The sequence below is a fragment of the Panulirus ornatus genome, chromosome 33 (genome assembly GCF_036320965.1).
Source record: "Panulirus ornatus isolate Po-2019 chromosome 33, ASM3632096v1, whole genome shotgun sequence".
Taxonomy (NCBI): Eukaryota; Metazoa; Arthropoda; class Malacostraca; order Decapoda; family Palinuridae; genus Panulirus; species Panulirus ornatus.
Genome location: NC_092256.1, coordinates 16,339,389 through 16,357,922, shown reverse-complemented (window position 1 = coordinate 16,357,922; position 18,534 = coordinate 16,339,389). Strand labels below are relative to the sequence as shown.

The 18,534-nt window shown below is 39.5% G+C and overlaps 1 protein-coding gene across 1 annotated transcript in view; it reads left to right on the top strand.

Annotated features, from left to right (window-relative positions):
• Window positions 1-18,534, top strand: part of LOC139759496 (uncharacterized) — a 198,060-nt gene that overhangs the window by 150,424 nt on the left and 29,102 nt on the right. Inside the window, exon 3 of the mRNA XM_071681677.1 lies at window positions 5,229-5,364. Coding sequence (XP_071537778.1) covers window positions 5,229-5,364 — 136 coding nt within the window. The remainder of the gene's footprint in view (window positions 1-5,228; window positions 5,365-18,534) is intronic.

The following is an 18,534-nucleotide window of genomic DNA, read 5'->3' as shown; positions in this document are numbered from 1 at the left end:
CCCCACTGGCTTGCATATTGACCCATATTTTGGTATTTCCTTCATTCAAGATGCTTATGGTTTTCTGATTAGATGTCTCACTGATTAAGAGGGGTATTGATAAGAGGATTTCATGATTAGATGACTCACTGACTTAGTGATTGATTGTTTGGATGGCTTGTTCACCAAGTGGCTTGTTAAATGGGCGATCATTTGATTAGGTGAATCGCTGATTAGGTGGTATATTCATTAGATGGCTTAATGATTAGACTGTTTGTTGATTAAGTGGCTTCTTAATTCGTAGTCTTGTTGACTGTGTGGCTTGTGTTCAGGTGGCCTATTAATCAGGCGGCTTGCTGATTAGGGGGACACTTGATTAGGTGGATTAAAGGCATGAATACTACCGGGATCTCGGAGACGGACACCAAGACAAATAAGTCACAAAAAGTTGACTGAAGATCGACACTGACGCAAGCAAAGGTATCCAGGAGAGAAGGTGCAATGTAAGATACTACATTGCAAGACTGGATGAGCTATCTGGCACAGTATACTGACAGTGTAAGACTTCATGGAACAGTTCATGCACTACGCTGTAAATATGTGAGCCAACTAATACAGTATACTGTCGGAGTAAGAGTGGATGGTTTTGCTCATGCAAAACTTGCTAATACAGTATACTTGTCAGTGTAATACTATATGTCTCGCTCCAAAAGGAACACATTATTTCCCTGCTACTGATTGTAGCGCAACCTAATAAACAGAAAAGTAAATGGATAACACTCAGGAAATCTAAACAGAAATAGGATATTACCCAGTGTGGTGAAACCCGCCAATTTCACATAAAAAGTTTTCAGACGTGACCACAATGGAGTGGCTATGATCAGAGCAAACCATGATATCTGAAGCACATAATGCTTATATAAACTTTGTAAATTGATTTCAGTATCGAAGAGACTTCGTAAATGTAAGTTAATCACTGATGGAATGATGTGTGTTCAAGAAATTACATTCAGAAATTATATCAATATCTCAATTAGGAGAAATGACGAAGTATTTGCTATAGAATTCTTCCATAAGACTCAAGTTAATCATCAATATCTCTAATTTTCCTCACACAGCTCCGAGGGGACTATATAGGCTGGCATAGACTCATCTATCGACTCTTGCATGCAAAGTCATAGCAGAATAGAAATGCTATTCTTCCATACTAAAACTTTCGCCGCTTTAGGACAGCATGAAAGCACATAGTTTGGCTTGGAAAACAGAATAGTGACATGTCCTGTTTTCATTAACGAAAAAAAAATGGAAGGGAAAAAAAAACGGGAAATGCTGCAAGCGGTTTGGTTCCCCAGAAATTGAAATTGCATGTTGATAAGTCCACATAAAGCACCCATCTGACATGAAAGGAATAAAAGTGATCGCTCTTGATCAAACATATTGTAATGCAGGCCAGAGTGGAAAAAAAAAGAGAGAGAGAGACGGCTCTGTTTTTGTACTACGCGGAAACTTAATGGAAGGGAACTAGGGAGGGCGACAGGGGAAAGTCCAAATATATATTTAAACAGAGAGGAGCGCCGCCAGCCAGAACCTCCTGTGTATATGATATGAGGACAAGGTGATAACCCTCACGTCCATCGGAGCTGTTACTGACACGCTGAGCATGACAATACGACCCTTGAGCATGACAGGGTGACACCTTGAGACTGACATATGACCCTTGAGCATGACAATACGACCCTTGAGCATGACAGGGTGACACCTTGAGACTGACATATGACCCTTTAGCATGACAATACGACCCTTGAGCATAACAGTGCGACCGCTGAGCATGGCAATACGACCCTCGAGCATGACAGTGCGACCACTGAGCATGACAGAACGACCACTGAGTATGACATGACGACACCATGACCACGACAGGACGACCCTTAAGCATGACAGTGCAACTCTTAAGCATAACACTTCGTCCCTGGAGCACGACGGGAAGACCCCCTAAGCGAGCCAGTAAGAAACATGGGAGAGACGATTCTACCCATGAGCAAGGCGTTCTTACAACCCTCCAGCAAAGGATAAAGACGTTGGGTGTAATAGCCAGTCTTCATCAAAGGGTAAAGACGTTGGGTGTAATAGCCAGCAAAGGGTAAAGACGTTGGGTGTAATAGCCAGCAAAGGGTAAAGACGTTGGGTGTAATAGCCAGCAAAGGGTAAAGACGTTGGATGCAATAGCCAGTCTTCATCAAAGGGTAAAGACGTTGGGTGTAATAGCCAGTCTTCATCAAAGGGTAAAGACGTTGGGTGTAATAGCCAGTCTTCATCAAAGTACACGACTGTCAAACTCACATCCATAACCTTGAGAGGAGACACCCACCTGTGTAACATTTAACAGACCCTCCACCTCCGATCAATAGTCTCATGGGCTACCAAAGATCAAGGACATCTTTGCAAAAGGTCGAACTGCCGAATCCTGGCGTTGGAGAAGAGGATGTCGGAGATGAAGAGCAATTAGAAGGGCGGGGGAACTCGGTGGTCCTGTGTGAGTGTGTGTGTGTGTGTGTGTGTGTGTGTGTGTGTGTGTGTGTTAGGATCCACCCACCTTGTAGGGATTATGTAAGTCCCCTGACGTTATCACGGGAATTGTAGGGCTGTAATTCAGGGTCATGGAGTGAGGTATGTGGTGTGAATGTTAGACCTTAACACTACCATGAATTAAGATCGTGTGTGTGTGTGTGTGTGTGTGTGTGTGTGTGTGTGTGTGTGTGTGTGTGTGTGTGTGTGTGTGTGTGTGTGTGTGCGTGTGTGTGTGTGTGTGTGATTATTAATATGTGTATTACGGGGAAAGACTTTTACATTCCTGTTGCACTGTCTCTTAACCTGGATAAACGTACCACGTCTTTACCTCAACTTACGTAATCACACACACACACACACACACACACACACACACACACACATACACACACACACACACACACACACACACACACACACACACACACACACACACACAGACACACAAACACACACATACACACACACACACACACACACACACACACACACACACACACACACTAAGCCAGGTACTACCCATTTAACGACCAGCCCGAGGGGTGTAAGCCGACTGCCACGCCCTGGGTTCGAGCCCTTACGTGTATGTGTAACCCTCTTCCTTCCCTTGAAGAAAGATAACGCATGTAAAGTCTTCAACGGACCGAGATAACGTAAAGTATGACCTTCAGCCGAGTACATCACTCTTAAATCTATGAGCTAAGCAAGGAGGGGGAGATATAAACACTCAGTGTCTATTGCCATACACACCAAACGCTCGCCATCTTCTCTAAGACAACACACAAGACTTTGGTTCTCATGATAACAAGTCATTGGTTTTTGGGAGTCTAATCATCGAGAGCATTACTGCAATCAGGAATAATTACATTACGTAATTACAGATCATAAAGCAAGATGTTGCACACTTAACAGGAATATAATCTTCGAATTTTCAATATCAGCATTGCTACCAGAGCAGAGATGTGAACCTAGTTATATCATGTAGGTTTTAAGTGTAAGCTGAAACACATAATGAAACTTACAAGCCAATCGCAATCAGGAACTGGACTATGTTGCGATCCTAATTGCCAGCGTGACAGAAGTCTTTCTCTCTTTTCAAGCTTCGGATGATTGGTGTAATGCAACACAGTAGATTTAGCGTAAAATGTTACGATACATGAAATGAGTTGTTTTAATGTTTTTTCTATTATAAATAGTGTTGTGTCAGATTGTATCGGAGCTAGAATAGGCTATTTCTTCTTTTTTGAATTTTGTTTTCAATATATAATTGATGTTATTTTCTTTATGCGTGCGTGAATGCGTTCGGCTAGGGCAGGTAAACACGATGGTTTATTTACACACATATGTATTCCCAATACATGGCTTGTAAAGTGAAATATAATAATTCTATGTTGCAGTGAATATGCAAATGTATATTTACGATAACATGCAAAACACACGAACATACACACGCAAAAGAATACACTGAGGCATATATATACATTCCCACATAATATGGCCAGAAAAATGTATTTACATTTATAAAATCTCTCACATAAATAAGCACACAAAAAACACAAACAAATACACAGAAATATGAATATACACACACACACACACACACACACACACACACACACACACACACACACACACACACACACACACAAACATACACACACATAAATACACACGCTTATAATTACAAACACACACAGTTTTATGAGATAAGAGACTTGGATGAATGAAACTGAATAATGAAATCGTGAATGTGGAGAGCATAAGGAAGTTGAAAATGTTGTTTATTAGAGAAATTACCTCCTTGTACTGTGCAGTTGGGTAATTTCACATACACGGAGACGCGCGCGTGCACGCACGCACATACACACACACACACACACACACACACACACAGACAGAGACACAGACACACACACACACACACACACACACACACACACACACACACACACACACACACCTTCACTATCTCCACGACCACTGGCGCTGGTACTACCTTCATTATCTTCACTATTACCCATACAACACAATAGTCTCATCATCACCATCACCTGTATTCTCATCATCACCACCACTACCCAGCAGTCTCAACAACCTAACTACCAGCATCCTCACTATTATCATCACCATCAGTACCCTATCAAGCATCATCACTATCCTCTTCATCATCGCCAGCAATCCCTTAAGATCCTCATCATCACAACCCTTCACCATCATCACCAGCATCTTCCATATCATCATCACAATCCTCACCATCATCACCATTACCATTCACCACAATCCTCATCCCTCACCATCACCAACATTATAACCTCACCAGCATCATAGAGCGCCCCACCACACCAGAACTCAGCTAACATCACCCTCACCAACAGAGAAAAATGTAAACTATTGGAAAACATTTACTTCAACACATTTTCACAACAATACGAATGTAAACTAAACCATTTTTTGTGTAAATCTTTTACCCTTCAATTGACCACACTACTGAATCCCCAAAGTAACGAACCACTGGGTGCTAACGAGGCTGTTGGTTACAATAAAAACTCATAGATTAATGTAGTCAGGAGTAAAAAGAATTGCTATTAAGACATAGGTTGAAAATGGAACTAAGCATTATCTATCCTTATCTTTCTCCCTATCTCTCTCCCTCTCTCTCTTTCTCCCCCTCGTCACGATAGATGGCAAAGAGCAGTGACCGGAAAGTGACCCTGAAGGAGGTGTCTCTCAAGACTTCGGGCAAGTACAAGTGTGAGGTGTCTGCTGAAGCACCATCATTCCACACGGACTCAGGAGCTGGGGAACTTCTCGTCGTCCGTAAGTACACGTCTGAAGTCTTCTACTCCGTCAGTCTCCCATAGATCATACGTGTGTGCTTGTGTGTATATAATACACTTCTTTTAAGTGTTCTTTCTACTCCGTCAGTCTTCCACAGATCATATGTGTGTGCTTGTGTGTATATAATACACCTCTTTTAAGTGTTCTCTCTACTCCGTCAGTTTTCCATAGATCATATGTGTGTGCTTGTGTGTATATAATACACCTCTTATAAGTGTTCCCTCTACATGCTTTGTGTCCAGTTTGTAGGTATAATATAACTTTTCGTTAAAGACACCTCTATTTTGTTGGACGCGGCTCTTCGAAGTCTCCGTTGCTTTGCCAAGACAACCATCTTTCCAGGGTAGGGATGATATAGCCTTTGATCAATATGATTAATGTGATTAATACTGATACATCTTGATTAAAGTCATCTGGAGCTGCATGGGTCGAAGAGCTATGGGTAATCTTTCCAATGACACTAGCCATGACGTCTTTTGTCGGGAGATCTATTAGCCATTTGACGGACATGGCTTTTCAGGGTTCTTGCATGACGCTCTGATGATGGTTGTCGAACTCGGTTGCGTATAAAGTTATTGCACCTCTTTTTTTTTGTCAGGGTTGTCGTATTTGTGTTTCCGACTGGAATTTGTTTTTCAAAAGCCGCACTTGTTATTCAGGCTTGTAGTTGCGTTCCCTTTGCCGTGTCCTTGTTTTCAGGCTTGTATTTTGTGTTCCAAATATCCTATTTGTGATTCACACTTGTATTGGTGTGTTGGTTGTAGCATTTGTGATCGTATCATGTGTTTTTAGCTGTGTATTTGTGGTTCGGGCGTGTATTTGTGTATTTGTCATAACTGATTTAGAAATTCTGCATCTATGTTTTAGAATTTCTGTGTAGAACTGCTGTCATTAAGAGCTGTCGTAAAGTAACTAAGTTTTAGAGGTGACGTACCCCTCTGATTTAGAATTATCGTACCTGTGTATCAGAACTGCTGTACCTAAGACTTTTTGAGTTATCGCACCTGTGTACGAAGAGTTGTTGCGCTTGTGATTCAGTTATCATACCCGCGTTTGATCAGTGTTGTACTTGTGATTAAAAGCTAATCGTCCATGTCGTTTTGAAATGTATCTCCTACCTAGCTGTTAACTGTCTTTTAGATCTGTTGCATCTGTATGAGTCTGATGTAGTGAGAGTACTATATGTATTGCCATGTATATGCATACTAACATACACTATTTTATATCAAACGTTTAGAATCATTCTTTAGTTCCGCATGCGTCACGTACATGCAGATGGATACGCAAAAGGCATATTTTTTTTCATATTTGTCATTTACACTCAAAATTGTTCTCCAAGCTGTTCACATTCACCTCATAACTGTATCATTGTCACCCCTTCTCCGTGAAAATCCTCATCAAGTGTTCACAAGTGCCATACACGCGTTCGGAGTGAACCCATTATCATTTGCCCCCTTATGTTCAGATTTGCCTCCCAGCGCGATCAAAGTTGCTGCCACTTGCGTTGGCAGCACAGAACCCAGGTCTTGTTCGTTTGATGTAGGATTGGTGAGTTTCCCCTGTGACGGCAGGAAACCTCTAGCTTTTTTTTTGTTTTTAAAGGGATTTTCAATCACAGGACATGCATGGCAATATTTCTACATACTAACAGTCAACCCTACAGCAAACACGGGGGAAAAAAAGATAGATGAAGGGAAATCATGACACAGGCACATGCTAACAAAGGGGAAAAAAAAAAAAACGGAATTAGCTGTAAAGGAAAAAATAAAAGAGGAAAGTTAATGTGCTCATGTATACAAACCTACCGTAAACAAGTTAATGTACTCATGTATACAAACCTACCGTAAACAAGTTAATGTGCTCCTGTATACAAACCTACCGTAAACAAGTTGATGTGCTCATGTATACAAACCTGCCGTAAACAAGTTAATGTGCTCATGTATACAATCCTACCGTAAACAAGTTAATGTGCTCATGTATACAAACCTGCCGTAAACAAGTTAATGTGCTCATGTATACAATCCTACCGTAAACAAGTTAATGTGCTCATGTATACAATCCTACCGTAAACAAGTTAATGTGCTCATGTATACAAACCTACCGTAAACAAGTTAATATGCTCATGTATACAAACCTACCGTAAACAAGTTAATGTGCTCATGTATACAAACCTGCCGTAAACAAGCATCCTATAGCAATGGACGTATTGCCTCCACAGACCCGTTTTCTAATCAACTCCTATGTCTAATCTGTGCTAATCTTTTAATCTGTCCGATTGCTACCTGATGATTGGGTTGTACTCCGGACCCCTAAGTTATATATATATATATATATATATATATATATATATATATATATATATATATATATATATATATATATATATATACCTTGTCACCCCTCTGTTGAATGCTTCACAACACAATGCCTCTTGATCTATATATTTCGTATATTGCTTTATACAAAAGCTCTCCTTATCAAAGCCTCTTTTCAATACCAGTGTTCCCTTTGCCATATGGTATGTACGGAGGGTCTCTTTCTCAACAGGGTCGACCTCACACAAGCTATTTCACAAACCAAAAAAAACGGTTTTGTACTATAGTGACTCATAACCACTCATGATGTCCCTCATTTCGGATCATCTTTTTCTTCTGATAACCTCAGTGACTCCTAAGAAGAAGGGGAGTGGGAGGGGTTTGGTGTCGTCCCATACTCCATCAGACACAACTTATATAAACTAGCGACCAAACCCTTTCGGCCAATAACTTTGTACACCGGGGACAGAGGCCCAAACCCACATCCCACCCCCATCTCCCACACCCTCCCTCTCATGCTTTATACCAAAGGTCTCTCTCTCTCTCTCTCTCTCTCTCTCTCTCTCTCTCTCTCTCTCTCTCTCTCTCTCTCTCTCTCTCTCTCTCTCTCTTTAACCGAAAGAGCTGGGATAGATTCATGCCTGCACTTTTCACAACTGCTTCCAACTCCCCTTCGTCACAGGCAATATGAAAGGCCAACTTTGGTTCTTTATTTGGTTTGCCTCGAGTTATACTTCCAGAGGAAGGAAAAACGAAAAAGGTAAAAAAATATACGTGTGTTTGTTAGCGAGTGTATGTATCGGTGTGTCGTGTATATATATATATATATATATATATATATATATATATATATATATATATATATATATATATATATATATATACATATATATATATATATATATATATATATATATATATATATTATATATATATATATATATATATATATATATATATATATATATATATATATATTCGATACACACATATATATGGTAATTACTAAAGTGGGTGTCTATTTGTTACTAATGGTATGTTTCAGAATCCAGCACAGATGTGTGTACATATGCATATATACGGGACTTGTAAAAGCATATGTATGTGCCTACAGCAAAACCAGGCGTAGGATTGTTAATATATACAGAACTGTTTGCTTGCAAGCATTGTCACACATGTTACTGTGTTAACGATTATATCCAGCGCCGTCACGGAGCTAAGCATACGACTAGATCCAACACGTTTGTCTGAAATCCTTTGGGTTATGCACATGTCTGCATACTGTAAGAACCAGAAGGGCTTCTTTCCGTGGCAGCGTCCCCTCTGAAACAGCGTTCCGTACTCCAACAGTTAACCCTAAAGCACGATAATCTAAACTTTAAATCATGATGACTTTAATCTCGAGTACGAGACGCACGCTGCCTGTGTACGATAACTTCTCTACAGTACGAGATTTCCATAGTTTTGGAGAATTTTCTTGTCTCGCCGGACTGATGCAAGATAGTGGCAATATGATATCCAATCCAGCCTACTATATACTTCAGTATTAGATGTAAGGCGATATTATCCTTCTAGGATACGTATACAATGACCCTTATGATGATTAAAAAAAAAGTCCACAGTAGAAATCCCATTTTCGTCCCATATACAGATAAATAACCTGCCATGAGATAATCAAAATACCATACGTTAAAAATACACTAAAAATTCTAAGCTTGAATTTGTGATAGAGAAGGATATATCATTTGTATCATCAAGACCAACTATGTACTTTTTCTCATAATTCCATATTTTTTGGCGTTATCGAAGGGCAAAACGTAAATATAACGAACACGACTGGTCGAAAAGTCATTATAAATTAACCTCATCCTCACTTCCATTTTTAGATGATAATGTAATTGTATTCATAATAAACATACCTCACACCCTTTAGCTTACAATGGAGCCGCCACCCCCACTGTATAATTACAATGAATTATTTGTCTTTTTCTCTCCCTCCCCTTTTTATTTACGGGGTAGTTGCATTGTAAATAAACAAGGACATGTTAATGTCTTTTAATGTAGGCGATTTTCTTTTTACTCCATGTGAGTTAAACGTGTGAAACCGATGTCAAGACAAAAATATGAATCATTCTTTACCTTCCTTTATCCTTTTTTTCTCCTCAATGTTTACGAAGAGAAAAACAATCTTGAATGTGGATATTTGATCTTTATTTTCAATATTGCCGGATCAGTTCGCGTGTATTGAGGAGCACAACAACCGTGTATATTTTTGTTATCAAAATCCCGTATTGATTAGTTTTTGTTTTGGCGACCCGGAACCCCGCACTGATTACTTTTTTGTTACCATGACCCCCTATTGATTACTTTACTGTTACTTTGATTGAATACTCTTTTCTCTCTCTCTCTTTCATACTCCGCATGAATGCCATTCCTTTGAATCAGATCCTCGTCTTGGTTATTACATGTTGGCATCAGAGCATCGTATCAACTATTGCTGTGATATCAGAACAGTTTTCCATTTGAATTCATAATGCATCAAATACCCAATAAATTAATCTCTTTACTATCATTAGACTCTTATCTTAATCAGTCGTCTGCCATTCGAGGTTTGCTATTATGTGAAAACGACAAACTGTGCGCCTTTTCATACAAAATGTTCGTGAATTACGCAGTGTCAGTTGTCTTGTGTGAGATGAAGAGATTGTGTGTTTGCGGACTGAAAGCCACCGTCCCACATGTGGGCGATGCGGAGGGAAAAAGATAGCAACCTGAGGACAAGGGAGTGAAACTTGACAACCACTGAAGCGCTGGCTGGCTCTGGCGGGTAAGTACCGGTAATGTACCTCCCTCCCTGTCGGTGGGTGCCTACCATGTACGAGAGAGAGAGAGAGAGAGAGAGAGAGAGAGAGAGAGAGAGAGAGAGAGAGAGAGAGAGAGAGAGAGAGAGAGAGAGAGAGACCAAATGGTTTATATCCGTAGAGTTTTCTCTGGTCTACCACACAGGTAGAGGGAAATGAAAAATTTAGGTTTTGAAATATACATATAAATAAGATTTGAAGAATGAAAAAATATTCTGCATTCTAATCCTCTTTAGAATAAAAAAATTCTAAAAAAACCCCTTCCTGTGGAATACTTTCATTTTCGTAAAGTTTTCATACATATATTAAGAAATAACGGGAGTGGTTGGGGGGGGGGGAGGGGAACAGGATGATACGTTATGCCTAAAAAGATAGAACAATTAAATGTTCTTCATAATGTAACACAGACAAGAACGTTAGAGACAATGCTGATGACAAAATGTATATGGGCATGAGAACATAATCCTCATAATGGTACACACACACACATACATACACCTATATATATATATATATATATATATATATATATATATATATATATATATATATATATATATATATATATATATATATATATGGGAACGAAAAAGACGACAGAGTCGTCCTGGAGCTTCCGGACCCAAAGGAGCCTACCTTACCCTGCTCATAGATGGAAGGCAGTCTCAAAGCTGCAAGAGCCCATTAGAGCGTGGACCTAAGGTGACATATCACATAACATATTTACAAATTATGAAAGTATGAAAGTAGAAAGTCCTCAAAATATTAAGAACGAAATATCACAGTCAGGCAGAACAGGGCCAGAGTATTGGGTATGATTGCATGATGGCAAGGTCGAGTTATTGATTGGGTATGATTGCATGATGGCAAGGTCGAGTTATTGATTGGGTATGATTGCATGATGGCAAGGTCGAGTTATTGATTGGGTATGATTGCATGATGGCAAGGTCGAGTTATTGATTGGGTATGATTGCATGATGGCAAGGTCGAGTTATTGATTGCGTATGATTGCATGATGGCAAGGTCGAGTTATTGACTGGGTATGATTGCATGATGGCAAGGTCGAGTTATTGATTGCGTATGATTGCATGATGGCAAGGTCGAGTCACTGATCATGACTGAACGTTCTACGAAGCGCAGCACACTGAACATTCGAAAACCAGTGGAATAACAGACCAGCGGAACAGTGAACCAGTGGAACAGTGGATCAGTGGACCAGTGGAACAGTGAAATAATGGAATGGTGAAGCAGTGGAATGATGTAACAGTGAGGTAGTGGACTAAAGCAGCAGAAGAGTGGAACAGTGAACAGTGGAACAGATTATATAGATACACACTAAAGATGGAATTTGAAGTGAATGACGATCACATTAAAGGTAGAAAACAGAGTCGAAAACTATATTGACGGAAAAAGATTACATTCTTGCTAGAAAATAGACACGAGAATAGGAAAATATAATAGGGAGGAGAGGAGAAGGGTTGTACAGATTACTTTCAGAACGGAGTATAGAGCCCCGGCAGTGTTTAGGCTGGCAAACAAATTTGCATATTATGAAAAATGCGGTGGGGTGAACACACACACACGTACACACACACACGATCTCTCTCTCTCTCTCTCTCTCTCTCTCTCTCTCTTTCACACACACACACACACACACACACACACACACACACACACACACACACACACACACACACACACCACACACACACACATACACACACAAATACACACAGACAGACAGACACAGACATACACACACCAAGCACGTGTGCGTGTATGTGTGTGTGTGTGCGTGTGTGTGTGTGTGTGTGTGTGTGTGTGTGTGTGTGTGTGTGTGTGTGAGAGAGAGAGAGAGAGAGAGAGAGAGAGAGAGAGAGAGAGAGAGAGAGAGAGAGAGAGAGAGAGAGAGAGAGAGAGAGAGAGAGAGAGAGAGAGAGAGAGAGAGACCCTAAAAAACTTCCCACACAACATATAACCAAATTTACCTTACTTTTTCATGTTTGTTCTCTTTTTTCTATCTCAAACTTTTTTTCCTCTGCGTATTTGTTCAAGTTTAATTTCCGCTTTGGTGATGTTTTCTGGAGCCGTCGTTGTTGTTTTTGTTGTTGTTGTTGTTGTTGTTGTTTTGTTTTTTCTTCTAATTTCCAGATGTGAGCGACGGCTGACCTGATCAGTGTAGATTATTCTCTCTCACTGAGTCCTCGTGCGAGAACGAGGACGACTTGGCGAGAACGAGACTGAGAAAGAGATCTATGGAGTCTCTTTTTCAGCGAAATATGTGAATGGCCTAATGAACTTGAGACGGGTATATATATATATATATATATATATATATATATATATATATATATATATATATATATATATATATATATATCTATTCATCTGTGTCTATCTATCTCTATTTTCCCTCTACAACAGCATCCATTCAAGCACTTCAGCCATCAGATTTTTCGTGCAAAATATGACAAAAAAAAAAAACTAATAATAGTCATAATTCTCGCTGAGTACTCATCATCTGGCATTATATAGAGCATAATGAGACCCCAATTCCTCGTGACTTATCCCATGTAGGCAATATTAATCATGCTCGATATGGTATTCGATTATAAATTTCGCCTCTATAATGATGCTAGTCTATTAAAAAAAAAAAAAAACCACTTATCGTTAAAAGATTAGTCAATAAATGTATCGGGGATTAATAGATATAGATTAATATTTATCAAAAAACAATTAATCCACAGCAGAGCAGAGACACAACCTCACTTTATTGGAATCTGGATTATAAATCGGGTTTATTCATGGGCAATGATACTGTAATTTCATTGTATCATTCTTTATATTAGACTGCTGTAAATACTTAGTATTTAAATGTTATCAGTAAATCATATAAATCCAGAGATGAGAGAGGCCTATGTGTGTGTGTGTGTGTGTGTGTGTGTGTGTGTGTGTGTGTGTGTGTGTGTGTGTGTGTGTGTGTGTGTGTGTGTTATATGATAGCTTTTTGTGATTTCTATTTGTGTGAGTGTACTGTTTTAACTTACTCACACACCCACCCACACACACACACACACACACACACACCCACACACCCAACAGTCTAAGCTAGGTGACCCACATATATAGCCATATATAGCTATAAACAGCCATATATATATATATACCCATATATAGAGAATTGCGATGGAGGCAAATCTTACCCTTGTCGTTGCATCAATTGTGTGGTGGTGGCTGTGAGAACTGTGTCTGGTAATAACAGAGTCTCTCTCTCTCTCTCTCTCTCTCTCTCTCTCTCTCTCTCTCTCTCTCTCTCTCTCTCTCTCTCTCTCTCTCCTTACATCGTGGTGGTGTCGGAATCGCTCTATTCGCTGTATTTCATATTTCTTTCATTCGATTATTTCATAATCATTCTGCTCCTATGTTTTACGTTTATCCTTTATTCATCGATTTTCTTTTAAACGCTTCATACTCTGCTCTTAGCTCATGCCCGTCACACGTAAACAGCTTAACGTCAGTCTCCCGTAAGCTTGAGTGTGGTATCTCTCTCTCTCTCTCTCTCTCTCTCTCTCTCTCTCTCTCTCTCTCTCTCTCTCTCTCTCATGGACCCGGAGTTTCCCTAACCGTTCATCTGTCTAACCTTCCAGTAGGCCTGCTTCTCCCCTACATTCCTCCCCCTTCACTACAGGTGTATCTGCCCCTTTATAGCCCTTACCTTACCATTAACCCTCTTTTCCCCTTCACTAGAGACCCCTCTATTTTCCCCTTGTACCCTCAGCCGTATCCCCGGCTTATTGCATTCCCCTCTCCTAGTTTCCTTGCAGGAGACTTCTCCTTTACTATCACGTCTCCCTCTATGTAGATTAGGATGTTGAGGATACAATTCCTCTCTTCAAGTAGATGACCTCGCCGCAGACCATCAGATCCTCTGCTATGTGATATTCTCATGTACTCCTATGTACTCTCCTCCAGTAGATGACCTCGTCTTAAACCATCAGATCTTCTGCTATCTGATATTCTCATGTACTCCTATGTATTTTCCTCCAGCAGATGACCTTGTCTTAAACCACCAGATCTTCTGCTATCTGATATTCCCATGTACTCCTATGTACTCTCCTTCAGTAGATGACCTCGTCTTAAACCATCAGATCTTCTGCTATGTGGTATTCTCATGTACTCCTATGTACTCTCCTTCAGTAGATGACCTCGTCTTAAACCATCAGATCTTCTGCTATCTGATATTCTCATGTACTCCTATGTACTCTCCTCCAGCAGATGACCTCGTCTTAAACCATCAGATCTTCTGCTATCTGATATTCTCATGTACTCTCGTGTACTGCCCTTCAGCACATTATCTCATCGTAGACCATCAGTTCTTCTGTTGTCTGGCTTTCATATGCACTCCAGCGTGCTCTCTTCCAGTAGACAACCTTGTGATAGACCACTGAGGTCTTCTGCTATCTGATATTCTCACGAACCACCATGTAGTGTCCTCCAGCAGACGACTTCGTCAAAGACCAACAATTCCTCTAACACCTGGCTTTCGCATATACGCACGCGCAATCTCTTTCAACAGACAGCTTCGTTACAGACCATAAGCGCTGCTATGTAGCTTCTGCCATCTATTCCCTCGTACATGAGAGGGTCTTCCTATATCTGGCAATCCTACGTATTCCCCTATACGCCCCGTCTCCTCGCCCCACATCCTCCTCCCCCTGCACTCCCCGCGTTGCTCTCCCGGCCTTCCACAGCAACTTTGTGTTCCTCTCTTCCTTCTCCTCCTCTCACCATCCCCCCCCCCATGTTAATCCCTCCCTCCCATTCCCCCCCCACTCTCCCCAAGCTCAGTGGAGGTGCGTCTTTCTCTCGTTAACACCCGACTCTCCTACTCCTCCTCTCCTCTCCCCAGTATCCCCCCTTGGTCCGCCAGTGAATGTGTGTTCGCATGCTGGTAATACTCAGGACCAGCCTGGGGAACCATTGGCCGTTCCACCTGCTAAAGGGGAACATCTGACTCCATTTTCAACCCCCTATAATTTTTCTTATACATTTTTCCCTTTCCAAGGCTGAAGACTAAAGAATCAAGACCTGTCTCTTTTACACCTTTATTTCATTCTTTACTGATACACGAAATCGTTTTTTTTTTTACTTCTGTTGGACTCGATTATCTAATTATATTGATTGTAATTTTCCCATCAATGACGGGGAAAAAAAAATAAATGTATCTCAGTGAGGGAAAAAAAAATAAATGTGCTTCTGTCGCTTTCCTTCAGAAAAAAAAAGATTACATTTATCTTCGTTTTTGAAACGCAAGGGAAAATAGTAATGATCATCACGCACACCATAAGGAGAAGACATTCATTTCTTTCTGTGATTATATATACACATTTTTCCCTCTCTTACACTTTTATCTTTTCTGTCCTGAATAATTTCAATTAAGCGTTGTGTGTCTTTATCCCCAGACTGGTCGCGCTGACATGTGGCAAGCATAGAACACGTATTTCCAGTCGGGTTTAGATTACTCTTTACTTGTTATATTTCCGAGTTAATCCTTTAGCCTGAGCGATTCTTATGGACTTATAGAAGCATAACTAATCCTCACTCCCACAAACATTACGTGTCTTTCATCATATATGCATTCAGACATCCAGCCTAAATTCCTACAAGTTCATAGAACAAGCATTACTGTTTTATTTTTTTTTTACTTCAAGTCCACGAAGATTTGAAGCAACACAGGAGACACAGAATCCCTCAACTACAGACCTCCAGTCTGAATGGTTTGAAAGCTTAAAAGACAAACATTAACATTTCTATAAGTCTAACATTAACATTTCTATAAGTCTATCACAATAATACAATGAGATATGGGAAAGATTTAAGTTCTCTTTATATACTTCTATCATGAAGACCACAAGTCTGACTTATTTAACGTGCTCAGAGGACAAGTACCACTCACTTTCAGGCTCCCTTCCATCAGAGGAAACACAAGAAGATACTGTGTCTATGAAGAGAGACGTATCTTATTTCTTTACGCTTTAATCCTCTCATCTAAAAGGCTCAACACACTCAAAGAACAGTAAATGTCGAGAGCTGTGTTACAGGGAAAGGTCAAAAAAGCCTTAAATTTGTCCACAATGGAAGAAAGAAGAGTAAGGTGTGATCTGATTATAACCTTTCGATTCTTAGTTAATGACAAGACTCAAATGAAATATTTTGGCATCTAAATAAATACGTTATGTCATTCGCCTGATGATATAAAGAACAAAGGACAATTCACCCGTCGTAAAATCACCTCAGACGATAAATAACGATAATAAAACTTCCTAATCTCAAACATTCAGACCTCCATGTCTGAAGACCTTCGAGTTAAAAGAACAACCACAAATAATTCTCACTTGAACTTCCTCCATATGACACACAAGAGACACTGACTGTCTCGACTTCTCGAACAGAGACGTAAGGTAACATTTAGCCCTCCAGTCTATAAGGCCCCACGGGACCACAGAACAACGACCTGCAAATCCTCATTTCAAAGATAAACCTCAATGGGAAAGTTACAGTTTCCCCTGAAGATAAACACGGGAGGTATTTGTTTTCCTTTGGCCAAAAGACGGTCCTTTTAATCACCTTTAAGTACGTTCTGATCTCCACTATAATCTTATAGTGATGGAACCGGATATATCAATTGCATGTCTTCTGTATTCCTGTATTGACTTTCTGTCACGTTAGATCTCATAACTTTGTCGATTTCATTTTCTTAATTCTCACACTTGTAATTTTTTTTTCTCTCTCTCCCTAAAATATCGAAGCTTGAATCTTCTATTGTTTATGCATTCATTTCTCTATTAACATCTCATTTCTTACCAGAACCAATTAGCGTCGTGCTTCCTCTTCATTTTCCGTATCTATGTAGTGAACACAAAGAGGACATTTTCACGTCTTATTTCAGTCCTTTAAAACAGGCGCGTGTAGACACGAAGCTGATAGTACATCTCCGTTTCCCAGTGAATGGAGTTAATATTACGTTCGCCTTTACAAAGAAATAGAAGATATTGCTAAAGATAAAGGCAATATTGTCCTTATCCATCCAGTTGGGGAAGATGTTCATACACACACACACACACACACACGCATACATATACATATATCTATCTATCTATCTATCTATCTATCTATCTATCTATATCTATATATATATATATATATATATATATATATATATATATATATATATATATTTTTTTTTTTCTTTCTTTTTCTTTCAAACTATTCGCCATTTCCCGCGTTAGCAAGGTAGCGTTAAGAAGAGATGACTGGGCCTCTGAGGGAATATCCTCACCTGAGCCCCGTTCTCTGTTCCTTCTTTTCGAAAATTAAAAAAAAAAAACAAGAGGGGAGGATTTCCAGCCCCCCGCTCCCTGACCTTTTAGTCGCCTTCTACCACACGCTGGGAATACGTGGGAAGTATTCTTTCTCCCCTATCCCCAGGGATGTATATATATATATATATATATATATATATATATATATATATATATATATATATATATATATATATATATATATATATATATATATATACACACACACACACACACACACACACAAGAATTACATACATCTACATACTCAAACAGTATCATTCTCATGTTTTAACAGGCAAGCAGTAAAATTACAATAACAAAAAACAAACAAATTAACTATCTGGGGAAAATGAGATGAGGTTAGTAATTAAAACAGACTAATTATTGGCTTTAATTAAATGCTCGTATATTTTTCCAACAGCGAAGCTTATTTGATCTTCTGGACGTAACAGTACATCAACGAGAAAGTAATGGAGTGAAATACAATATACGAGTGTATGGCTGGATTAATGGTCAGACAGTAACTATAACCAGGATATTTATCTATTATATATACATTATATATATATATATATATATATATATATATATATATATATATATATATAT